General features: G+C 33.6%; 2 protein-coding genes across 2 annotated transcripts; both read right to left on the bottom strand.

Moving 5' to 3' along the window:
• LOC109711970 lies at positions 9,690-15,678 on the bottom strand. Its single transcript, XM_020235359.1, has 9 exons — positions 15,316-15,678; positions 14,110-14,285; positions 13,573-13,754; positions 12,956-13,240; positions 12,579-12,637; positions 12,442-12,478; positions 12,135-12,206; positions 10,597-10,921; positions 9,690-10,235 (listed from the first exon to the last, which is right to left on the bottom strand). The coding sequence occupies exons 1-9, from the start codon at positions 15,422-15,424 to the stop codon at positions 9,846-9,848; spliced, it is 1,635 nt and encodes a 544-aa protein (XP_020090948.1). The 5' UTR covers positions 15,425-15,678; the 3' UTR covers positions 9,690-9,845.
• LOC109711601 (putative UPF0481 protein At3g02645) lies at positions 22,487-25,598 on the bottom strand. The gene is made up of 2 exons (XM_020234739.1): positions 25,189-25,598; positions 22,487-23,834 (listed from the first exon to the last, which is right to left on the bottom strand). The coding sequence occupies exons 1-2, from the start codon at positions 25,596-25,598 to the stop codon at positions 22,487-22,489; spliced, it is 1,758 nt and encodes a 585-aa protein (XP_020090328.1).

Below are 26,848 nucleotides of genomic sequence, written 5' to 3'. Positions count from 1 at the left end.
AAATTTACAAATTCGTATATAAGAGGGCGAAAAAAGTTATAGTAGTTATTTTCACATCTTGTTTATTTGATAGGAATTTAATGATTCTGAAGCTGTAATTATTCTAACTTTTGTTTATTTTTATCGAAAATTTACAAATTTGTATATAAGAGGGTGAAAAATATCACAATAGTTAATTTTTATTTATTTATTTTTACAATTAAAAATAGAGCTCAACTTTTTAGGTTACAAAGTAATATAAATTTAGGAGAGATATATAGTAGGGTATAGAGCCCTAAAGATAAGATTAAAATAAAATTATAAAAATGATAATGAGAGAATTTGTTTATGAATGCATAGATTTAGGAAGTATATATAGCATGATGAAATTATCTATTTGGTAGGGAGTTTTTTTTTTTCCTATTTTTTCTAACATATATTATTAAATAATAAAAGCAAAAAACTGGTTTTTTTTAGGAGAAACTAGAAAAGGAAACCCTCAAATTTTACTAAGAAATAAAAAGCATAAATAGACAAAAAAAAAAAAAAAAACTTAGAAAACCATCCAATACTAATCTAGTGTTTCTTTAGCTTAATATCTTATTTTTCTAACTCTAATTACCATACTATGTGTATTAATGTGGATAAATTAAATCACCATGTTATATGTATACAATTGGATAAATTTAATCAATGCACCCCTAACTCTAGTGTTTTTCTATGCTAAGTTGTTAATTAACCACTAATACATTGTGTAGGTGGTTGGTAATCTGGTCGCTAAGTCAAGACGTCGGGGATTCTGTAACAACTTAATCCGTTAGCAATAATAACTCGTTGGGCCCAGACCACTAGTCCAAAATATTTAAACCTAGTTTTTATTAGGTCATGACGTATTTATCAGCTTATCACACAAATAGCTCTGACTCCGCTGGGACTCATCACACACTTTTGACTGATGATTAGTTCGGATACCAAATATAACAATCCAACCTATTAGTAATAATAACTTGTTGGATCCAAACCATCAGTCCAAAATACTTATTATTACTAGTATGTCTGTTACTTATAATCCTAACTTATTCTTTCACATTATTCAATATGGGACTATTGGTGTGTCACAAATTCGATCCCTCGCATAGGCGTTCATTAATAACTCAAATCCGATGCTGAGAACATTGGCTCAAAATTTAAGCTCATGCAGGGTATTCAAACCACTGATCTCAACATCGACACTCAGATACTTAATCAGTAAATTATTTCTTAGGGTTTGATTGTTTTGTTCGATTTTATTACGATGTGACAAATCGAAAAAAATAAAGAAAAAAAAGAAAAGTTATGTAATTAAATTAATATGGCAAAATGATACTTACTTTCTTTCTTTCTTTTTTTTTTTTTTCTAAGAATTGCATTGTTGTATAAAATTCTTATCCAAATGAGAGTAATACATGATAATCATATCCAAATGTGTATTCAGATCCAATTTTAAACCAATTTTGCAAAACCAAAATTAAAGAACCAAAATTTTGCTCTAACCCCTCACAATTCGAAATAGAATAAAAGAAAAACCACAAGGAAAAAAAAAAGAAGATTATTTAGTGCCAATAATCTACACTAATAAATATTTCTTTTCTACAAAACATTAAAATAAAATAAAATAAAATAAAAAACCCTTCTCATACATCACTCTAATTTAGCACCATAAATTGCACATGCTACATACCAACCTGCAAAAAAAAAAAAAAAAAAAAAAAAAAAAAAAAGATCTACACAAATATATGTTTGCATAAGTAGAACATGACAGCAAAATTTGTACATGGTCTAGTTACCCAAACATGCCAACATATCAATTCATTCGCTATGCGTCACCAAAAACCGCGACGGCCGNTAGTAGTAGTAGTAGTAGTGGTGGTGGTAATAATAATAGTACCTAGGGCCTGTTTGGCCTAGCTACTGAAAAAATGATTTTTGAAAAAGTGATTTTGGTTTGAAAAAGTGATTTCTGTTAAAAGCTGTAGAGCGTTTGGTAAGTCTGATATATTAGGCTCAATTGGACCACATCGCCCTAAAGAAATATCTAGGTATAATTTAAGGATAAATTATATAGTTTTTTTTTTATAAATAACTATTTTTTCCCTTTTTTTTCTTTCTGACTTTTAAAAATCTACATTTTGTCTTCTTAGATATTTCAAAAATATTTTCAAAAAGTTACGGTTTTAATGAAAATGACCAAATGACCAAATTATCCATATTTGGACGGGATAGTGACAGAATCAGAACAAAGGGGAGGCTAAATGCATCAACTAAAAATTTTGAGAAAATAAAATATAGATTTTTAAAAGTTAGGAAGGAAAAAAAAAATCGAATATTTGTAGAAAATTTTTCTGTAGTTTAGCCATATTTTAATTTAGATGGGTTAAATTAAGCTACTAGTCCTTAAACTTTTAGTCAAGTTTGAGCTTGGTTCTCTCAAATGATGTACGTTCGCCAAAAATTTAAGCTTTTAAAGAATAAGTAAATGAAAGGAGATTAAATGCGGCTAAGGATCGAACAGTATCCGAATTCAGAACCTTCTGCTTTTATATTATATTAAACTAAAGATGCATAAATTGTACTTAAAAGGTTCGAGAACCGAAATAAAACTTTTTGGCTAAAAATTCACATAGGTTATTAATCAAAGAATAAAATGTTAGATGAAAAATCAAAGTTAAAATATAATATACTTTTTTTTTTGGGGCCCAAAATAATTATTCTATATAAGGTTAAAAATGGGGTGGTGTGGATCTGACTCACTTGACCTGCTTTATGTGTAGGCAAAGTTAGATTCCCACATAGTTTTTTGTTTTTTTCTGTAGAAAAAATATGGACCAAAAATTTGTACATTGAACCAAAGTTACTTTTTTTTTTAAAAAAAAAAGAAGATTCACAAATTTATTTTATTTAAGAAGAGATTTTGGAGTGGAGAATCTCTTTATAAATGAGACAAAGCTAAACCAAAATGTGTGAAATATTAAGTCCTAAACCCAAATTTTGAGTTAAAATACACCATACATGATTAACAAATTTTCCCAAAGAGATATTATGAATTTTAATTCCCAAATAAAAAATTCATAAAACCCAATTTTCGTTCGTCTGAAAAGTTATTAGATATTCTACTGAGTGACAAAATATTTCATAAAAAACGGTTTAAAGATCATGAAATTTAGATAAAACTTTCTGAAATCAAACAATATAATTATTGGAGATTTCAAATTTAATTTCAAAAAAGTTAAATTCAGGAACTTTTTTCAAATCTAGCTCCAATAATTAATATTGGGGACATTTGAGGTAGACAAAAGGAATCCTTATTGAATAAGATAAGGACAAAGAAAAAAAGGAAGTTTTTTTTTTGGAGATAATAAATAAAAAAAGAAAATAAAATGTTGGCATTATCTCTAGAGTATCTTTTTCTTTTTTTTTTCTTCTTTATGTTGGGTGTACAACTAAAGTTTATCGGGCTTTTTTTGCATTTAGCCCCCTAAAGAATTTTTATTTTAAAAGTAGCCCTATCAAAATTTAATTTGTAAAAATGGCCCTACTCCTGCCACGCAAGCGCCACGTCAGCGCCACGCGGGCGGGGCTGGGGGCGGTAGTTAAGTTAAACACGGTGAATCATTCACCGTGTTTAGACACGGTGAATGATTCACCGTGTTTAGTACGTATTTTTTGTAGAGGAATAGGGAGTTAGGGATGTTAATGGGGTATGGATATTCAAAATATTATTCGAACCTAAACCCGAATAAATTATTTTATATACATAATTTATTTTTACATATTTATACAATATATAAAATATCCAATAATTTTTATTTCTTAGATCTTCATCCAATCCAACGGTATAAAATATCTAATAATTTTAAAAATCTATACCATTGGATTGATGAAGATCTAAGAAATAAAAATTATTAGATATTTTATATATTGTATAAATAAATAAAAATAAATTATGTATATATATAATTTATTCGGGTTTAGGTTCGAATAATATTTTGGATATCCATACCCCATTAACATCCCTAACTCCCTATTCTTCTAGGAAAAAATACGTACTAAACACGGTGAACCATTCACCGTGTTTGAACACGGTGAATGGTTCACCGTGTTTAACTTAATACACTGGCCCATGCCCAGCCCGCGTGGCGCTGACGTGGCGCCTGCGTGGCAGGTGCAGGGCCATTTTTGCAAATTAAATTTTGATAGGGCTATTTTTAAAATAAAAATTTACTAGGGGGCTAAATGCAAAAAAAATCCAAGTTTATCCTTATGGTCCCCCACTATTAATATAAATAAAAATAAATAAATAACAATAAAAGGAAAAAAAATGTAGGGATCCCTTCACTTTTGGCTATTTCTTAGTAAGGCCCTCAAATTTATTCTGTCTAGGAAGGAAAACGATTGAATACGATCAAATTTTTGACAAAATCATATCCACATTGATATTTTGTTTTTCGAATGTGAATTCAGATACGGATATATGTCAGATGCTAAATTTTTATTACTATCTTCGCTTAAAACGAAGTCAAATTTAGACATCAGTCAGATTTTATTCGGATAATAATATATAATAATATTCATATATATAAATATAAACTAAAATTAGCACAAATAAAACACTCAGATATGAGTCACATTCGCATCCAAACTTATATTTTATTCAATAAAACTTAATAGTTTAATAAATATAAGGATAATTTTAACATGAAATCTATAATAAAATAAACAAAGAATATAATAGAAATTACTTTATTCCCGTACAACATAAATTATCATCACTATTATCTCTTAGGAAAATCATATTCACATCCATATTTTTTTAAAATTTTATTGAATATGAATATACGTCGGATGCTAAATTTTGGCATCTATATTCATTTCCTATCAAATCCAGTGTCAGATTCGATTCGAGTTTATCCTAACTAGTTTCACTCCTAATTCTTATTTCTCCTTTTAAGATCCATCATTTTTAATCAAAGTTACTCTAGTTTTTTTAACTTAAAAAAATTTGCTAACTTTATAGAGTTTTAGCTATCAATCACAAATTATTTCAGTTTTATCTACTACAAAAGTACTTAATTGAAAAAAAAAAATTTAAAGTCGAGGGGGCCAGTTCAAAGTGCTCTGTAGTTGAAGGGCCATCCAAACATTTTTCACAAAAAATGAATTTTTTTTTTTTTTGGTAGTTATATGCAACTTGAGACATTGATGGGCATGGAAAAGGTCTTAGGTCTAGATGAAATTCATGCAAAAATAGTAGTTAATTTAAAAAAAGGTGTCAATGTCAATGTTTTATTTTGTAGTGTGACTGTGTGAGCAAATGATTGATGTTAATATATCCACTTACTACTTTTCTTTGGCTTGGGTGGGCTCTTGAGTGATTGTTTCGTTACGTTTCTGCTTCTGCTTCTGCTTTTGTTCTCAATTTCATTTTTATTTCTCGATCAGTTATAGTCATTTTAGTAAATTATTTACAAAGTTTCAAACCACATCGACAAGCGTACAAGATCGAGACGTAATATCAGAGTCAGTCCTAACTCCTAAGTGTCCTTCGTTCCAAAAGGTTTCGAGCCCAGTACCCGCATCTGCTATTTTATAGCAAATATTTTTGCTTAACATTGTTTTCTCTTATATTATTTTTTCAGTTACGTACGACGGGGCATTTACTTATTCACTCCTCACTATTATTCAAATTTTTATATTTGAACAATTTTTTTGAAATGAATAAGGGCTTAAACTTTGAAATTAGACATAGTTTTGAAATTTTGAAGGATATATTACAAATTATTCATAACATGATTCTTACTAAATGGAATTTTTGGATAACAATTTTGTTGTATTAATTACTCGCTAAACTACAAATTAAGGGCTTAAACTTCGTAAAAATATAAAAATAAATTAGTAAACATCAGTGACGTGCCGTTGAGAAGGAAATGACCCACAAATTTGGGTGGTTTACGTATTCTCTATTGATTTGTATTAAACTAATTAATTATTAATAATTAATTAAATTCTTGTAGCTTATTAGGAAATTTCCTATTATGTCAATTGATCATGATAACCACGTGGACGGCGACTAATTATTTAATATTTTTTTTATTTTATTTTTTACTAAGAACGTATTTACGAAAATATATGGTATGTAGTATATAGTATATCCAAATAAGTCGCCATCCCGTAGTTTCGCACTTTCTTACTTTGGTACCCTATAGTTTAAAGTGTATCCATTTAGTACCCCGAAATTTTATTTTTTTCTTTTTATTATCTCTTTCACTATTTTGTTTTTCGTTAAATCAGTGACAAAGTTAAAAGTAAAAAGTATTAAAATAAATATTCGATAAACTTAGGGTATCTGAAGTTTTTTGTATATAATTTAATGAAATATTAACGGAGGGGCTCATGGGAAGAGAAATGAAACCACAAAGTACTAAATTGATATATTTTAAACTATAAGGTACTAAAGTGAAAAAGTGCGAAACTACAGGGGTGGTATTTGAAGTTTGCCCTAAATTTTATAATATTTTGACATTATTTGTTTGATAATATTTATTAAAAATAGTTAATTTTGAAATTTTTTAAATGCCAAAAATATATTATTGAAAAGTCATGAAATTCGTAACTTAAATGGTTCAAATAACCTAAATCAAACTTAATGGGGACGATCATCGATTCTGATATTTCATTTTCTTACTCTTAGAAGCATTATTTTTTGTAACAACCAACCAAACGAGATATAGCCATAGTTACTACCTTTTAAACTATAAGCATATTTAGTTACGCTGCATTTATAATTATGTATAAGAAACTTATCTGAACAACGGATTTGATTTTACTACATGACCTTTTAGATTTTTTATTTTACTACGCAACTTTTCAATTTGTTTGATTTAAATCACTTTGACTTAAAATTTTAAGCTAACTTTTTTATTTTAATAAACTTACAGTTGTAAAAATTATATAAAGTGTACTAATTAAATCTGTAAAGATAAACGATATATTCAAATTTTAAAATAAAAAATGTTGTTGATTGATTCTAATCAAACAAATTGAAAGGTTTTTCAAATTTCGCTTAAATTTCCATAAAGAGCTTTTCAAATCCATGCTTCGCATGGAATTAAAAACTTTTGTTTGAAGTAATTTCTACAATTTAAAATATTTATAATTTTAAGGCTAAATTACGGAAAACTCTCCTGTCAAAACCTGCTTTTTCACTTCCCCCCCTGTCATTTAAAAACCTACACTTTGCCTCCTTGTAAAATAAAAAATGTTCACAGGGGAATACGGTGTGACAAAATGACTATTTTACCCTTCGACATTTTCGTCTTCTCCCTCATCCTCCTCATCCGCGGCGGAGGAGGCCGACCTCGGGCAGGACGCAGGCGGCGAGGCCGTCGTAGAGGAGGACGATCTCATTGAGGGTGTCGACCATGCGGCCGATGGAGGGCGGGATGCAGCCACCGAGTTTGTTGTGGGCGAGAACGACGATGGAAGCCGAGGAGTCGCAGAGGTTAGCGGGGATGGGGCAGCGGCGGCGGAGGCGGTTGGAGTTGAGGAAGTTGGCGTCGAAGGGGCAGTCGAAGAAGAGGTTGAGCTCGTGGAGGAGGGCGAGGCCGGCAAGGGCGCTGTCCCGGAAGCCATCGAAGCAACAGGAAAGAGGGGCAGAAAGGTATTTTTGGCATAAAAAAATTGTTATAACGGAACCCTAACTGTAGGGGGTAAAGTGCACATTTTTTATTTTACAAGGGGACAAAATGTAGGTTTTTAAATGACAGGGAGGGAAAGTGAAAAAGCGAATTTTGACAGGAGGTTTTCTGTAATTTAGCCTAATTTTAAATTATTTTTGTGGATAATTTAAATTTATTGCCAAACATATTTTAAATCAAAGCTCATCATGTTTCTCACCTAACTATACAAGTCAACATCAATCATCTTATTTTGTCTAAATTTCAACATCATATTTTTGGGTTTTTTTTTTTAATGAAAATTAATTTCTACATCACTATTTAGGGAGCATTAAACACTCCATGTCCTAGCACTATGTAGTTAGGTACACTCAAATAAATGCATTAGCTCAAATTTGACCCATGAGTTTGATACATTTTAAGGAGTGGGTAGTTTTTGGTAACCAATAAATGAGAAAATAACTAGAAATAGACTCATTTATTATTTGATTGAAATGTGAACCCCTACAAGATCACTTAATATCAGATCGTTGACACTAACCATTAATCCAAAAAATTCGAGCCGTTAGAAATATACAACTAATTCACTTAAAATATACAGACATGACAGCCACGGATCTCGATTGTGACTCGGTCCAATCAGCCTCATGCTAATTCGAATATGACTCAATCCAACCCGACCTCCCGCCATTTCGAACGTGACTCGATCCGATCTGACCTCCTGCCATAGGACAGAATGCTGGCCCTTTTAAGCCGACAATTAAAAATATAAAAAATCTTTTAATATCATTTAGCAAACTAAATGTGGTCACTCACATTTTTCTCTTTTGCCTAGGAATTAAATAGTAATACATAAAAAAAGCTCAAAAACTATATATATGGTGTTTAGTTTACAAAATTCAAGAACTAAGTTGCAATAATGGGATAGTAGAGGGACTATATATTCATACATTTTATCTCTCTTGTTGCGTACTCAGTTCCATGAATTTTGTAAACTAAACACCATATATATAGTTTTTGAGCTTTTTTTATGTATTACTATTTAATTCCTAGGCNCAAAATTCAAGAACTAAGTTGCAATAATGGGATAGTAGAGGGACTATATATTCATACATTTTATCTCTCTTGTTGCGTACTCAGTTCCATGAATTATCATATAATAAGAAATTGCTTAAGAAAAAATGTGCAAAATGTTGTGGGATTTTATGAAATAAAGTTGAATTTATACATTAATGAGTTGTTTAAATTCAAATTGAACAAAGAGAACGATTTTATTTTCCTCAACCCAAAAAAGAGGTTATTTTCATTTCCCCTCACCTAAAAACATAGAATTTTTTTTCCCTACCATTATTTCATAGCATTATAAAAGTGCTTTACTTGAATTTTATCATAACCCGAATTCGAACATAGCAAATTTATACCATACTAAACGGATATAGTTTAGAATGCGAATATAAAAAATAAAAATTCGACGAATTTGAATTCGGGTACGAATTTTGCCTTGCACCTGTCCCGAATCCAAATTGATTTTACATTACATTATATATATATATAATATTATATTTAAATTTGTATTTAAAAATTTTAAATTTAATATAATATATTTTAAAAATATTATAAAATAATAATAATTTCGGGTTCGTATTTTCGAGCTTCAGCTCAAGTCCGGATTTGAGATTTTTGATCGGATTCGAATTTGAATATAAATTTTTAAAATCCATCGTATTCTGATTCGGATTTTTAAAAACTCGCCCGATTTCGACCTGTTGACATCCCTAGTCATAAATACTAATTCTTCAATTGACATATTACAAAAGTTGAAAAAAATAAAAGAAAAGAAATTCTAACTCTTGTGACACAAAATTTAATAAAATACCTCTCATATCATCATATCAATATATTAGAAGGATAAAGTAACCACTAACCACTTCAAAAAAGCTAGAGAGAGAGAGAGAGAGAGAGAGAGAGAGAGAGAGATTTAATAAAAAAAGAAAAAAGAAAAAAAAGTTGACAAAGCAACAAACTAAACTCCTAAACAACTCAAAGAACACAAGCTACACAAAATACCATACATAAATATGCACACTATAGCAATTTGAAGTGGATTCAAATAAAGGAAAAAAGAAAATTCTACAAAGTTTCAGTAGATCTCATTCACTTCTCATGTAAAGGATAAGGGGGCTGGCCCGGCCGCGCCATGAACTGCTGCTTGTTGCGCATCCGGTGGCGCCTCTCCCTCGCGTAGAGGAGCCAGAAGATCAGCGACAGCATCACCGCGCCCGACACCATCACGAGCCCGACGTAGACCCACTTGACGTACTTCTCCAGGCCCGGGCAGTTGTTGTCGTGGATCGCGGTGAAGGTCTCGCGCACGAAGGTGCAGTCCTCGAGCTGCACGAGGAACGGGCCGTACTGGTAGATCCCGCTGCTCACGCTGACGGCCGCGTTCATCTGGTTGTATATGGTCGGAGTGACGCGGCCGACGGTCGTGCATATCTCCGTCCCGGACACGACCGCGCTCCGGCATTCGTACTGTCTCCATACCTGCATCGCAAACGAATGGAACACGGCATTTGATACACCACGCTTTTTGTTCTCCAAAACTTAAGCTATCAGATACCAGTATTTTTAATATCTGAACTCGAGATAAAATATTAAATAACGTTAGGAGCCTGACAGAACTCGAACTCAGAACCTCCAGTGAAGTTACCAGAGAACGGTGTTTTCAATATCCATATTCAACAGTTTATTACGTATTGAAGTTGTTTACGGCGTGGACTGGCTAAAGACGAATAGTAACGAGTAATACGATTTATCATGCTTCTACTTTTTTGTTTTGCCATTCAAAATTGGCAACAATCCACAATTAGGATCTTTCGACACAAAGAGTTTCGCGTTAATTTACCTGCGATGCGTTGTTGAAGTCGACTTCACCGGCGCTGCAAGTGCGATTGTTCAGGTCTTGCGTGTACGGGTTGCACAGCGTGGGCATCAGTGGTCCGGATTGGTTGTAGTATAGAGGCGCTGCGCTCGGAGGGAAGTTCCCATTCGACACGTTAACGATAACCTGGTTGACGAGATTCACCAGCTGGAAAGTGACTTCCCTTCCTCTGTAAAGGGATTCGTTCGCGGTGGCGACGTCGACGCAGGGAAGGATATCGTCTAGAGCTGTGTGCGCGTGAGGATGAGTGACCCATTCGTCCATCGCAACGCATGTATCGGCAACTACACTGTTGCAGTAGAAGAAGAACATCTCGGTGTTAGAATCGTTCATCGTTGCGTCAGAATTTCAGAAGAAAAGATAACATTACAGCCAAAATAAGAATGTTATTTAGGGCTTTTTTTGCAAATAGCCCCCTGACAAAATTTTATTTTAAAATTAGCCCTATCAAATTTGAAATTGCAAAAATGGCCCTGCTCCTGCCACGCAGGCGCCACGTCAGCGCCACGCGGGCAGGCTAGGGCCAGGTATGTAAGCTGAACACAGTGAACTATTCACCGTGTTCAAACACGGTGAATGGTTCACCGTGTCCAATGTATTATACCGGCCCAAGCTAGTGTGTATAATACATTGGACACGGTGAATGGTTCACCGTGTCTAAACACGGTGAACCATTCCCCGTATCCAATACAAATACCTACGACTTAGCCCTTTTTTGGCTAAGGGCTAGTTATTTGTATTGGACACGATGAATCATTCACCATGTCTAAACACAGTGAATAGTTCACCGTGTTCAACTTAAACAATCCGGCCCCCGCCCGGCCCCCGTGACGCTCGCGTGGCAAGCCCAGTGCCATTTTTGCAATTTAAATTTTGACAGGGCCATTTTTGAAATAAAATTTGTCCAGGGGGCTAATTGCAAAAAAAGTCTTGTTATTTACAATGTAAAAAAATTCCTAGCGCAGCGGCGACCACATTACACTCCCTCTACTTTCTATAAGCCCTTCGAAATGGATTTATGGTATTAGCATAAGTGTATTGAATAGGCCAAGAAAACATTACAATTTTTTATTCTTACTATAGAGGGTGTTTGATTCTTTGGAAAAGAATGGAAAACTGTTTTACGGGCAAAAAAAAAAAGTTTTCCACGGAAAACACCCTTCTCCACGGTTTTCGTTTTCTGAAAAAAAAAAAAAAAAACCTTTTCACAAAGAGTCACCGCCCATTTCATTGTCTTTAACAACTCTAATTTTTCATGAAATCTAGAAAAAACCTTTTCCAGAAAAACTACTTTTTCTAGGAACCAAATGGACGAAAGATACTTTTCCAACCAGAAAACTGTTTTCCGGTATATTTTCAGGGAAACCAAAGAAAGCGATGCCCAACAAGCCCAATGTTGAAGTCATGGGCTAAGAGCTGAAAAGGCGATTTATTGCCGAAATATATGGCCATAGTCGCGAGCAAAATAAGCAACCTATTGTTGAAAATCTTACACAACTTACTTGTGTAGGAGGAGGAAGATGCCGCATAAAATGAATGTCCCCGTCACCAGAATCCACCCGATAACCACTAAGCTGCGGCATAGGAAGCAAGAAAACCATGTGAAAAAGGGAGACCCTCTTCCGAAAGCATGTCGAGCATGCCGCTCGATATGAACCGGCACGCAGACCATCGTGCCGACACTCGACACGACACATGCCGCAACACCATGCTTAGCCGTGCCCGGATTGGCGTGGGAGTATGATATGATATTTAGAAACTAGATTGAAAATTGCTGAAAAGAACGAGTGCCAAGAAGCATTCGCTTACATTGAGACAAGGAACTGCCATCCAAGTATGGAGAACACTGCAAAAGCAATACAATACACCCAAAATCAGTAGGTTTGTAAAACAGCTAAAATTTATCGAATCTAATCTAAATCGCTCTAACAGATGCGAACACTTACAGAATCCAAGAAATGCCAAAAGAAGCATCGCTGCCGCAACTATGATCAAACCCAACCGCCTGAATACACAAATAGTTCGGGTAAATGCGCACGGAATTAATAAAGTAGCCACTAATGTCCTGTTCGGCCATGGTGTTCGGAAAAGCACCAACAGCTTCTGCAGCAAAAACAGAAGCTTCACGTTGGAGCAGCTTTTCAAGATCAAAAGCCTCATTGCAGCTTCCAATAATTAGAAATTCGAGAAGCCATGATATTAGAAAAATGCCTAGCTTTTGCTTCATCGAATAGAAAAGTTGTTCCAAAAGCCAGGCCAAAACAGGTGCTAACACATGCTAACTTAAGGCGAACAAAATATGGATCAAGGTGAGTAATCGTACACAGAATTCAGCACATCTCTAATATTTTTGGAATTTGTCAGCGTCCGATTAGCAAGGTCGTTTGCCGAAGAGTTCAACTTTGTCTGAATTTCATCAATATTACTCTGGACATTGGAAGGCAGGAAAACACGGTCTACCCCAACTGCCTTGGCAGCCGCCAAACTGGTCGAGAAGTTCCTAAGATTGTCGACCGTAAAATTGGCCTGACCAACAACGTAGTCCAGTGTAGTCGTCGTGCTTGCATGGAACTTCCCTTGACCATTATACAACAAAATGCATCCAACTCTGATAATATTCGATACCGAAAACATCTTAAATTACCAACTGAACCAAAGAAAGTTAACCAAAATTGATTATTTAAACAAGAAAATGCACTAGACCCTCCTGACATTCTGTGTTTTTAAGGATTTGCCACCCGAACTTTCAAAAGTAAAACAACTGAAACGTAATTCACGCGCTGACGCCTGACATCTGTTTCAAGTTATTTGTGGAATTAAGAGTAGGCAGTAGTTGATAAAGTCGGGGTGGACATCAACAAATACATGATAGTTAAGCGGGTCTAGTGAACTTATCCCTTGAATCAATCATAAAAGAGAACTAAAAATTACGCGACCTACATTGCGGCGCAGGTGAATAGTATCAGAAGAATTAGCGAGAGGGCATAAGCTGTCCGGGAATAAGAGTAACTCTGACGCCGGCAGCAGCAATAACAAAGGCAGGCAAGAAGCAAGACCAGCCCAAATACGACGAACCATACCAAAGCGATGGTGAACAAGGGAGCAGCAGTGAATCCAACGGACTGCACAATAAGAAGGTTTTATAGCATGAGTCGGCATGATCACTAAAAATAAGAGGAAAAAGGCATAAAAAAGAAACACCATTAAGTTTAATTTAGTTCCCTGAATTAGAAATTTCATTAAGTTTAATGGTTTCAGGCTGTTCACTATCAACAAAATCTACAGTTGGAACAAAAAAAAAGTAGTCGGAGCCGTGAAATCAAACTGAAACACTACTTAATTCAATGGAAACCTCCGATTCAGCTAACTGAAATAACTCAAACTAGGAAAATTAGAAGTCGATGCGATGTCGAAATGGCCAACACACAGTAAGGGGGTCTCCAAATATTTTTAACAAAGAGGGTTAGAAGATCTTACAGCCCAGTAGTGTCGATTACTTATGTTCCAACCACCAGTATACTTCTTGAAATCATCCAAAGGGTCTTTCCTGTAAGTCCTGTCCGCGGCCAAGACGAACGAGCTATTGTCGACTGAAATATTCATAGAAGGCGATTCGGCAACCAACCTCCTCCATGTTATCAACCCATCATTTTCTGTGTCACCATTAAAACACATTACATGTCACACATGAGTACATAACAAATCCATTTGTTGTACATATAATGTGGAAATTTTTCGTCCCACTACAATTATTATTCACATGGTATCAGAACAAGAGATCCTACATTGAATCCAAAGTTCACGTCTCGGGCTTATTCAAAAGTGTCGAGTCTAAATAGCACCCAAACACCATTTTCTAGTGGTTCAACTATCTCCATCAAAAGATTCATCACTCTAATAGGGATATAGAATACACACTAAAACACCATTTTTCTAGTGGTTTAAGCATTTCTATCAAAAGATTTATCACTCTAAATAGGGATATATCATACACCCGCAAGCGAAAAATCTTAGAAAAAGATTTCAAAATAAAATTTTGGATGGACAATCCACTGATTTATGACAAGAAAAACAATTAGAACACTTCTCATTTCACACATAACAATCCATTGAGGTTCTAGGTTCGAGTTCCGCCAAATCATTAGTAATTAACTAAAAAAATAACCTTCGCCTATTAATAACCAAAATCAACAATTTGAATCTATTAAAAAGTTTCGAACACTAGAAAGTAGTTTAAAAATATTTCAAAAAATAGTTTTCTGACGGAAAAAGTATTTTTCGACCATTTGGATCCTAGAAAGAGTAGTTTTTCTAAACAAAAAATTATAATTTTTTTTACAAAAAAAGATAGTGTGTTCGTTTTCCGAAATTTTTTAGAAAGGAAGTGTTTTCCATGGAATTGTTTTTTGTTTTCTTCTGAAAAACAGTTTTCCGCGCTTTTCCGAGAAGCTAACAATTTCCACCAAATAATTCATCCTACATACACAAACCAAAAAAAAAAAAAAAAAAAAAAATCCCAAAAAGCATTTCAAAATCAAATCTTGGAGGGAAAACCCACTAATTTATGGCCAGATAAACAATACCCAGATGCTAAAAACGAAAAATAACATCAAAAAAATCAGAAATTTTTTTCAAAAAAAAAGAGTAAACAACATAAATAAAAGGGGGGGAGAAAAAAAAAACCTGGAATGGGTGTCCTCTGGATCTGAAAAGAGACATGAGAAGAAGAGATTGGGAGGAAGAGCATGAGCAGGAACCAAGCAAAGAGGGGAGGAGAAATGGGCAATGCCATGGCTTCACCAAAAGATCAACTCCACTGCTCCTCAGTTCCACCAAAATTTAACCCCAAAAATGGCTCCTTTTTGGGTCTTTTAGAGTCTTTTTTCCCCTTTCCTTTTTTGGGGGAGTTGTCGGAGAAGCTTTGGCTTTTTCTAAGGTGCAAGAAGAAGAAGGAGAAAAGGAAAAAGGAGGAGCATTTACTCCATTAGCATATGTTCCAAAGCAGTGTGGGGTTGGGTACAAGGAAAGGGGGATAAAAGGGTAGGGGAAATGTGGGGGAGAGAGTACTAATTTACTATTATATCATTACTTTTTGTGATGAGAACTTTGTCTTTGATCTTATTCTTTTTATTTTTGGATAATTATTCTCTCTGAATACCTAAAATGCCCTCAAATAAGTATTAGATACTCCAATTTCTACTCTGTTACTAAGGGATAATTGCCCGTATACCCTCAATCCTTCAAAATATTTTATTTACTTCTATTTTTTTTTCTTTCCAATATATTCCTCTTTGTTCCTCCGTTATTTCAAAATACCTTTGTCGTTACCACCTATTAAGATAATTTGGATTAAACATGAGTTAAATATCTACCACTGTTAAAAAAAATTAAAATACTACTTTTGCCCTTAACTTATGGGCAAATAAGAAATGCGCAAATAAGAGTTCCAAACATTATATGATTAATTAGTTAATGTAAAATAAACCTTCACTTCAATCTAGTGACTAGTCCTATTGCCCATCTCCTTCATAATGTGATCATGTGAGACCATTACAAGGAAAGTGAAAGTTACAGGGATTATACTTTTCCTGATCTGATCCTTCATAATCCATTTATGTGGAAACTTCAACAAATTAACAAAGAAAGAATCAATGTCTCTTCATCATACATAAGAAAATATTATGTTATGCCAATCTTCTGGAAAGCTCTGTATCAACTACTAAATTAAATAAAAAAAATATATATTTTTTAAAAATATAAGTTAATAAAAAATAGTATTTTTTATATTTTTATATATTATATATTTTTTTTATGTCTAGATTTGAGATTTTTTTGATAAGCTCACGGCGTAGGCTTGAATTAAATAGAAACAAATTAATTTTGCTAAGTGTCTATTGTTATTCAAATTCAAAATTTGCTACTCTAATATCATATTAAATTAAATAAAATATATTTTCTAAAAAATTTAAATTAATATAAAACGATATTTTTTAAATGTTATATTTAACATCAACCACAGGTGGAAGTGGACTGTGGAGATGTGATTCTCAATTAGTTTTGTTTTCTCTTTGGGAAAACTTCAAAAACCTCCCTGTGGTTTCGTAGATTCTCACTTTGCTCCCCTATGGTTTAAAATGTATCAATTTGCTCTCCTGTGATTTTTTTTTTCTTTTTTTTCTTATTAATTTCATTATTTTTTTTCTTAAATCAGTGATAAAGTTAATTTAAAGGGTATTAAAGTGAATATTTGATAAATCTAGATGAATATCTGAAGTTTTTTATATATAATTTAATAAAATATTAACAAAAAAACTACCGAAAAATAAAAACGAAACTACAGGGGGGGCAATTTGATATATTTTAAACCACAGGGAGCCAAAGTGAGAAACTACGAAACCAAGGGGGTGTTTTTGAAGTTTTCCCTTCCTCTTTTGATATTACTTTTTTTTGGGACTAATTACATTGGCTTGGAGAAAAGTGGAGTAGGTAAAAAGAAATTTTAAAAAGTCTTGGGTTTCACTCCACTCACATTTTTTTTTTTTTTTTAACTATTTATTGATGGCTGTAATCTGATTGCTTTGGGAACAATCAAAATTTTAAATGCTACTTTTGCGTTTCAAATTAGGGTTTGTGCTTTAGAATTTTAAAATAATATAATAGTTTTGGTATATTGATGTTACGTGAACTTAATTATTGAGCCAAATAAGTCTTTAGTGTACTAATGAGCAGATGTAATCTGATAATAAATGCATGCCTAATTTTAGATCGGCTTTTCTAACTATATATAGTAGAATAATCGACTTAAAATAATGATCGAAAACGAGCACATAGTGCCTTGAATTATTTTGGGTGTGTTTGGTTCGAAATCGGAATCAGTATCGAAATCGAAAGGAGAATAAGCTGGAAACGGAATCGAAAAGATTCATTATCTTATTTTGTTTGGTTTCTCACCTCAGTTGAGTCAGAATGAACCATTTTTATTGTCGGTAATTAGTTCAAATAGATATCAGAAACGTAATTAAATTAATATGTCAATTTTATCTTTATAATATATTATTTAAATTCAAACTAAAAAATAAATATTAAAAATATATGTCAAAATTTTAATTTAAAATTTTAAATGAAATTTGAATAAAACTTTAGGTTTAAATTTAATTTGAATTTAAATTCAAATTTATAAATTAGATTCGAAATGTTTGATTGAATTTTAATTTTTAATTTAAGTTCAAATTAAAATTAAAATTTATAAATATAATTTTTTAAACTTAAATTTATGTTTTAATTAAAAAATAAGTTTAAAAAAGTTAAATTTAATCCGAATAAATCTATTCTACCCAAATTTAATTTTCAATCTGGCCTTCAAGGCTGAATTGAAAAAAAGGGTAATTGGGGGAATTTTCATTCACCTAAAAATTTGAATCAAAATGAGAATTCTGTATACCAATTACGGACAAACGGATTTGTCCATTCCGATTCGGATTCCAGGATGAAAAAAAAACGAACCAAACGCAGCCTAAATTGATATATTTTACATCACGGGATACTAAAGTTAGAAAGTATAAAATCACCAAGATGGTATTTGAAGTTTAGAAAAAATTTAATTTTATAACCATACAAATAAATAATTTAAAAATTATATTAATTTAAATTTACTCAAAGTCTACAATTTGAACCATACTTTGGGCAAATTGTCCCACAAAAGGGTATTTTCGTCCAATCACGCGAGGGTAATTTAGGAAAACAAAGTTCAAGTTATTAAAATAAAATAATATTAATAGTAGAATAATAATAATAATAATAATAATACCCAAAATACCAGCTAATGAGGGCAGCTGTGGGGACTTTGAGTGGGAGAGTGGGGCCCACTCGGACACCTCGGTAGCCGCGTCCCCCCCCCCTCTGTGGGGCCCACCGAAAGGTGACACGTGTCAGCCAACCAGCGCCGGATACCGTCGCCGACAAAGCTGAGATATCACACGTGGCCTCCCCTCCACGAGACTCAACAACTACGAATCGACACCGTCCACATGGCACTATAGTAACGTAAAAGACTTTCGTTGGTGACACGTGGCGTGATGGGTCCCAGGGCCCACTTGGCGAATGGTGGGGCGCCACTTGGCGGGTGTTTGGTGGTTGCTGTCCTACAGGAGATCTCTGCGTCGGCTACTTTTTGTCCGCATACTCGCGTCGTATGCGCCAGCTGGGCCCCGTCCAACCCGACCCGGTTTATTTAAATTATATAGGCCGGGCCAAAATAAATATCGGATATCTCAAATCTCAACCCGGGCTTTTTTTTTTTTTTTTTAATTTCTTAGGTTCAATTTGCTGAGCCTTAACTCTTATTTTCTTGATGAGATTCAAAAGCCCATTTAGATTCGTTGAATCTAGTCAAATTCAGTCAGTGAATAATGATGAGATACAGTAAATTTATCGAGCAATATAACTACCTTAGATTTATTTTTTTCCAAAGATTGCATGAGAAGAACTTATTAAAGTTTTAAGTCAAGTTTTATTTCGATTCCCAAACTGTTAAATTCCACAATCGAGACCCTGAATTTCTAGTTCGGTTTTATTTTAATCCCTAAATTTAGGGTTGTCAATGAGTCGAACATAAGTGAGTTGGAACCGGCGTATATTTGCTCTTTTTTTAAATGGGCTGAACACAAGCAAGCTCGCGAACAACAACAAGTTAGATTTTCAGCAATACTACTGGATGAAAAGTTGAAAGAAAATTAGAAAATTAGAATTTTAATCTAATAATTGAAATTCATCTTATACCACAGTTCAAGTTTTATTAGAGAAAAAATTATAATTAAATAGGTGGTAAAGTTGAAATATAGACAGTTTACTGTCAAGGTAATAAAAATTATCAGAACTAAAGTAAAATTTTTACGAGTAATATTACTGATACACTCCAAAAGAAGATATAAATTTTAGGCCCCTTTGTCCAAGAACAAAAAATGGCTCTTGTCATGTTAATTAATTTTAATGCGTACTAAAAATTTTAAAAAAATTTATAAATATTTGGATGGTTGTGTAAATTACACTGTCTGAAGTTTTTTGCATATAATTTAACAAAATATTAATAAAAAAACTGACGAAAAGATAAAAATAAAATCACAGAATACTAATTTAAATACACTAAAAAAAAAAAAAAGAAAAAAGAAAAAAGAAAAAAGAAAAGTACAGGATGGGATATTTCTTGAGGATAAAGTACAGGATGTCACTCCCAAAAGTTAAAAGAAAAAAAAAGGGAAAGTACACGATGGGAATATGGGATGTTCAATGAGATGTCAAAAATAAAAAAATTTTTTTATTTTTTTTAGTACAAAAAATTATACTTGACTATTCTGTTATTTTATTTTATTTTATTTTATTTTTTAAATACCACATTTGTTTTAATCATATGATGACCAAAAAAAAAAAAGAGAGCTACATCACAAAAAGATGTTACTTATCCTGATGCATATGTTTCCTGTATCATCATCATTTGCATGATTGCATCCCCCACATTGCATAGCCACATGGAGATAACACTCACACATAGGTGATAATATATTTATTATCCACATGTCAAAATAATTATTAAAAAAATAAAAACATCCAAATGGAATGCATAAATATGCAAGTTACACTACAACAAAATTAGATTATAAGAACAGATGTTTGGAATACTTTTGTGTAAATGTCCCATTTATACCAAAACTTAAAAAAAAATCTACTAATGCCTAAATATAAAATCCAATCCAACCAAAAATAAAAAATTACTCTACTCAACCCACCCCATCCAGCCCATTCGGCCTGATTACAAACAGAAAAGAAAAAATAAAAGAAAAATCAATTACCATCTCCCCTTCTCTCCTCACTCAATCTACTAAAATTCTAGACGAAGAGCCCTTCCCTCTCATCCTCCTCCGCCACTGCAGCCAATGAGGTAGAGTTCCGGCGGTTGCTAAATGCTTAAATAAGTATTTATAAATAAGCAGCACTCTTTTTAGGTTATAACAACACTCTTTAACTGTCACTACATACCTAGCGACCCCACATATAGCAGCACTTTTTAAAAGTGTCGGCAATTTAGCTAGCAGCACTTTTTTTGACCTGTACCGATATTTAAAAGTGTCGCTATAGACCATTTTTGTTGTAGTGTTATCTTTTGTTTAGATATTAATTAAATCTCTTGTTGGAATCTCTTTATTATTTTTTGGAAGGATAAATCTCAATTTGCCCCCCCTTGGTTAAATGATTTATCCCATTTTTATTTTGCACACTATAAAGTCAAAGATTTTACGTCGTTAGTACATTAATGTGATACATTTTACAAACAACAGACTAAATTAAGATTAGTAAAATGCTATAATTTGCATTTTATTACTCGGTGGTTTGTAAATTATAATATTTTGATTTGCCACTTAGTAATAACACATCTTTGCAGTAATACGGAGAGAAAATTATAAGATATCAAAATAAGAATTTTTAACCTACAAGATGTTGAAATGCAAACGAGCTAAACCATGAGGGGCAACTTGAAGTTTCTCCTATTATAAAATACAAATCATCTAGGAGTGGGCTGGTATGCTTTCGTAAGCACGGAGGCCTCCGTGCTTCCATTTTGTTTTCGATGTTCGGACTTTCAAATCGACGATCGGCTCCGTTAGAGTTGATCTAGAGTATTTAAAGTACCAAAAAATTAAATTTTGCGATTTTTCGATATCATTTGCCTAGTGATCAAAGGGGCTCAAAATCAATAATTTTAACGGCCGTGATGAGCCGGTTGCAAGTTTAACGGTGTAGAAACATCCAAATCACGTGAAATTTTGATAGAAAATTCTTTATACCATATAAAACAAGATCAATAACTTTGATCTAAAATTTTAATGTCATATCATCATATTTTGTGAGATTTTTATTTTCAGCCGTTGATTTTGAGCCACTTCGATCACTAGGCAAATGATATCGAAAAATCGCAAAATTTATTTTCTAGATACTTCAAATACTCTAGATCAAGTCTAACGGAGCCGATCGTCGATTTGAAAGTCCCAACATCGAAAACAAAGTGGAAGCACGGAGCGCTCCGTGCTTCCGAAAACACCCCAGACGCACTCAATCATCTAGTGCATTATCACAAATACATGGAAACCATTGATAAGATATGAAGTAGACCATTTTTTTTTTTTTTTGTACTTTAAATAGGAGTGAAGATGTTATAATATGTAGCTATTAAGGGCGCCAAAAGCGCAATTAGTTCGCAAGAATATCGATTAAAATGTGAAAGTTTTTTGCGAATATGCGGCTTGATTTTGTTCTCGCTAGATATTAGAATTAATTCTTTAATGCTTACATTTTGATCTTTTTTTGTAGCATCTTTTGATCTTTAGTTCAATAGTTTAGAAAAAGAGATTGAAAAATAAAAAGGAGATTATTACAAAACATGAAACTTAATACTAGAATTAATTAGGTAACACTAGAAGCATCATCCAAATGAACATGTCAAATGGAATTGTTTATATAATAACAATAATTAATAAGAAAGCATGTGGAACATATGTGGATTATTAAAAAAAAGAGCTTGGTTGGCACAATTAATGATTAGAGCATGAAAAAAGTAAATAAAAAGCAAAAGGGAATAATTGATACCAACATCTCAACCAACATCATAGAAGTTTTATGTAAAAAAAAAAAAGAAAAAACCCTTATCCTTTTTATTAGCAACAAAGGAAGCCATAAAATTTATTAAATCCTAAAATACAATGAAAAAAAAAAGAAAAAGAAATCAACATAACAACCACAAATTGAAGAGAAATGTAACAACAATAAATGATTGCTTATTCAAAAAAAGAAAAGAAAAAAAAAACTATTGCTTCACCACATTGACGACACCGAAGAATCGCGAACAAGTATAAACCGAGCAAAACGCCTGCAAAGTTGTCAACAACAGCATCGGAATCGCAGCTAAAAGCGTCAAGAACTGCCACGATCCGAACACGTACTTCTTCGTGAACATTTTGGTCTTAACCCTCCACCGAGAATTGTAATACTTATTCACATCTTCGATCGCTTTGTCCAAGAACGACACCTTCGTCAATCGAATCGATTTGCTCATTCCGTTCCACAAATTCGCGACGTCTCGATCGCTCTTCATTCGGTTCACTAGAACCCCGCTTTGCCTCAACAACATTACGTCTTCTTCTGTATCGATAATTCCGTTCATCAGCTCGGTGTATCGGGTGAATACTAAAGGCCCAGAAGCCGTAGAAGCTTCGTAAGCTACCAAATTCCGTAGTATAACCCCGGTGTTTATGTCTAAACTTATCGTAGGAAGGTAAAAGGTCGCGGTCATCACGTCGAACGATATCGTGTGGATATCACCTTTAGTGGGCGAAAACTTAACGCCGACATCAACGAGCTCCGACACGGAAGGGATCGTGATCTCCTCGACCAAGGGCGGCTTGTTTATGTTGTGCGACGAAGTCGGGTCCTCTTGCTTCGAGTTCTCTTCGCTTTGAGACGAAAAGAACAAGTACTCTACTGGTTGTTTCAACACCGAAAGGCCCGGGAGGCTAGTGAGGATGTTCCACGGCGCTTTCACGATAAATTGTATAGGCCTCGAGACGATCACTTGCTTGACGTACTGTATCGGCCTCCCGTTGAGCCCCAACGTGAAGTTCCAAACCGTGTCGAAGAGTTGCTTGACGTAGCTCGAATTCGAATTCCCGCCATACGTTTGCTCGTTTGGCTCGGTCGCATCGTTCTGTTCCTCGATTTCGACGGCGGTGTCATCCGACTTGTCCGATTCGGGCACTAGAATGTAGTAGAGGAGTTCGAGTATGTGCGCGTGCTTTGTCGAGTCGATGCTCGCGAAACTCTCCATCATTTTGAAGGGGCAAAGCTCCTTCACGTACCCCGCGAGCATCCGATCGAGCAGATTGTTGGAGTCTTGCGCGGAAGCACACTGCAGGTCCAGAATCTTTCGTAGTAGGAAGAGGGGGATTTGGTTTTCGAGCATGATCGAGTCACGGAGGATCGAATTGTGTGCGGATTTGCGCCCCGCAAAGTCGACCAGGTGCGCCATTCTCGACGACACTCTTTTAAGGGCCTTGTCTTCGTCGTCGTCGATGGCGTAGATTTGTAGGAATTCGAGAAGGAACGCGCCGTCGACGACCATCATCCACGCCAGCGTCTCGCCGTTGAAATCGAGATACCTGCGAATTTCGCCGAAAAGAAGTAATTAACCTGTGTTTAGGTCTTGTTTGGTGGAGAGAAAACAAAGGAAATAAATTTGAAACTAAAATGGGGAATCATTTTTTTTTCTTTTAAAAATTCTTTTTGTCCAAAATAAATTCATGGAATAAAATTTGGCCATAAAATTTTCTCAATATTAGCAAAAAAAAAAAGAAGAAAAGAAAAGAGTTTCTATGCGACATGACTAATTGGAAAGGTCATAACTGTAAGTTTCTTTTTAAGATCAAAATTAACCAAACAATTAATTTAACAAAATATCTAAAAATTGAATGGAAACATAAACTCACATTCTCTCATCTGTTTCATTTTGGATGTTCTAATACACACCTGATGCATAAATTGAAATTTATTTTTACAACAAATAAAATAGCTTTTTTTAAAAAGAAATTTGATGAAGATTCTATTAAATTTTATATTCTTAGTACTTTTTAAGCTAATTGAACTACAGATTTTATTAACCATTAATGATTCATAGCTAATGGAGGATTGATGATTTTAACTAATTTTTCTTTTCTTTTGATTTAGAAAAATTAACTCAAATCAAAATAATTAAAATTTGAAATAAAATATTCACTAAAAGGCGTTAGATGTAGATATTACAAATATCGTTCGTTGAAAGTTTAAACTTTTAGAGAATAACAGTTATTTTATATTATTTTATATAATTACAGAAAATGAGAACTCGAGTTCGGATCTCACTAAGTAACGATTGTTTTACATCTCATAAAAAAAAATGAAAAATCTATTTCAAAATGGCCTATATTAATTGAGGAGTTAGTTTCTATACACCTGCATTTTTTTCGTCATAAAATATATTATTTTACACACTATCAAAGCATGAAATTTCAAGTTCGAATCTTAGCAGACCCTAGGACCATTTAAATCTAGTCCAAAATTAAACTTTTAAAAAATAACCATTTTTTCAGATTTCATAGAACAAAAATAGTTGAAGGATCAGTTTCTAAAATGTCCTATAACCGCGGAGCTTCTATACATTTTTACTACATAAAACATCTTGCTCTATTGTTTTTATACCCATATCAAAACAGAAGGTCCCGAGTTCTTACTTCATCGGATCCGTAGTTTTATTTAACTCGAGTCGAAGATTAAGTATTTACAAAATAATAATTATTTCAGATCTTATAGAAGCAAAGTAGTTGAAAATTTTATTTTCAAATTGATGATAATTGAGACATTTTTTCCTCGTAAAATAACTCCTATCTTAAATGTTTTAATGGATGTATTTTTAAATGGACAATACGTGAGAGGTTTCTACGCAATTTTATGACATTAGAGCAATCATTTTGGTGTCACCTGTGGTAGTGTGCACGGATTTTGTGCTCCACCTTCACAAACTGCTCGACCAACTGCTGCAGTCGGAACTCCGCGGCGCGGAAGTGCTTCTGCGTCCGCTTGGCGGCCGCGAGCTTGTACCGCTCCATCTCGTAGAGCTCCGGCCGCCAGTGGTGGTACGGCCCGACCGCGATCAGCTGCGGCACGTACGCCTCCGGCCGCGCCGCCAGCAGCGGCTTCGGCACGTTGAACACCGACACCGCGATCCCGCTGTCGTCGTCGTCGTCGTCGTCGCCGCCGCCGTCTGTCGACAGCAGGCTGCGGATGTGGATCACCCACCGCAGCTCGTCGAACAGCGGGCTGTGCCGGCCTCCCGCTGCTGACAACACTTCTGCGGCGGCGGGCACGCCGGCCGAGTTGGATGTTTGCATGTTNTTTTTTTTCTTGATTTCTGTACAAAAGATGGATCTTTTTCTACTTCACGATCGCCAGAATGTATGAACTGCACCTTTTATTAAATAAATAGTAGGGTGTGTTAATTTAATAAGTTGGGTTGTTATGAGTTAAGATGTTATGTTATTTTATTAACTTTACAGAGTAGATTAAGATTTTATTTATTTATATATATATTTATTTATTTATATATATTTATATATAAAGTAAATGAGTGTTTTTCGTGTGGAGGGAGAGTCCATTTTGAAAGAGAGATGTAAAAAATGTATGGACACCCCTCAACTTGTGTCTATTTTGAAATGGGACCTCAATTTTGTCTTTTTTTTCCTTTATTTTTTTGGATATTTTTAAATCTTATTTTTTTATTGTCTAAATTTAAATAATTAAATATGTTGGTGGATAATTTTTTTTTTGTTTTTCTGGCCGTAATTGGTTAATGCATAAGGTAAAAAAAATAAAAATAAAAATACTTGTAAGTTTTAATTTTTTTTTTGGTTGGGGATACATTTTTTTTATATAAAAATTATATTTTTTTAAAAAAGATAACAATATCAAAGAAGGTAAAATGATTTTCCGGAATTGAAGGATTTGCGCCGAGTTAAATTGAAGTTTTAGTAAATACATCCATGATTTTATCAAATTTACTAGTTTTAATTATTTTTTTAATAAATGAAATTGGAACAATTAATTAAAGTGTAGCAAACAATAATCCCATTAAATTTCAACAATTTTTTTTACTTTTTCAAACAAATTAGAAGTTAAAAGGAAAGTCAACTAGAAAAATAAATTGAGGGACTATTTCAAAGTAGCTCAAAGGTGAGGGGGTCTTAGTATATTGCTACCAATAAACAATGTGATTCATGCCCTAGTGTGTGTGTGTGTATATATATATATTTAAATATTTATCTCATTTGTGGTAAGGTTTTATTTTATTTTATTTCTTTTTTTGGCAAAAGACCTTTACTTACTTTATTATGGGATTAAACATATATTTATTTAAATTTTTAAAAGTACAGCAAAGGTGGAGGAACGTGAATGGGTGAATTGGCTACGTAGATGGAGCGACGAAGCCACGTCATTGGAATCATAAACAGCACGAGATAACGCTACGTACGTACCCAATTGTTTTTTGTTTGAATTTGGTACCCATGTTGCAACGATATTATATTATATATATCCATTAATTGAATATTGTAAATAACAACAAAGTTATCCATTCGAATGACTT

This window comes from Ananas comosus, linkage group 6, assembly GCF_001540865.1.
Source record: "Ananas comosus cultivar F153 linkage group 6, ASM154086v1, whole genome shotgun sequence".
NCBI classification, from domain to species: domain Eukaryota; kingdom Viridiplantae; phylum Streptophyta; class Magnoliopsida; order Poales; family Bromeliaceae; genus Ananas; species Ananas comosus.
The sequence above is the reverse complement of the archived record's forward strand: the minus strand, read 5'-3'. Positions and strand labels throughout refer to the sequence as shown.

What these genes read in the sequence shown, in the direction of transcription:
- LOC109711970 (XM_020235359.1), bottom strand. Translation starts at nt 15,424, where the DNA reads ATGGCATTGCCCATTTCTCCTCCCCTCTTTGCTTGGTTCCTGCTCATG. An exon ending in GTAATCGACACTACTGGGCT is followed by an intron (nt 13,755 to 14,109) that starts GTAAGATCTTCT and finishes CTTATTGTGCAG; the next exon opens with TCCGTTGGATTCACTGCTGC. An exon ending in ATCTTCCTCCTCCTACACAA is followed by an intron (nt 10,922 to 12,134) that starts GTAAGTTGTGTA and finishes CTACTGCAACAG; the next exon opens with TGTAGTTGCCGATACATGCG.
- LOC109711601 (XM_020234739.1), bottom strand. Translation starts at nt 25,598, where the DNA reads ATGCAAACATCCAACTCGGCCGGCGTGCCCGCCGCCGCAGAAGTGTTG. An exon ending in ATCCGTGCACACTACCACAG is followed by an intron (nt 23,835 to 25,188) that starts GTGACACCAAAA and finishes CGAAATTCGCAG; the next exon opens with GTATCTCGATTTCAACGGCG.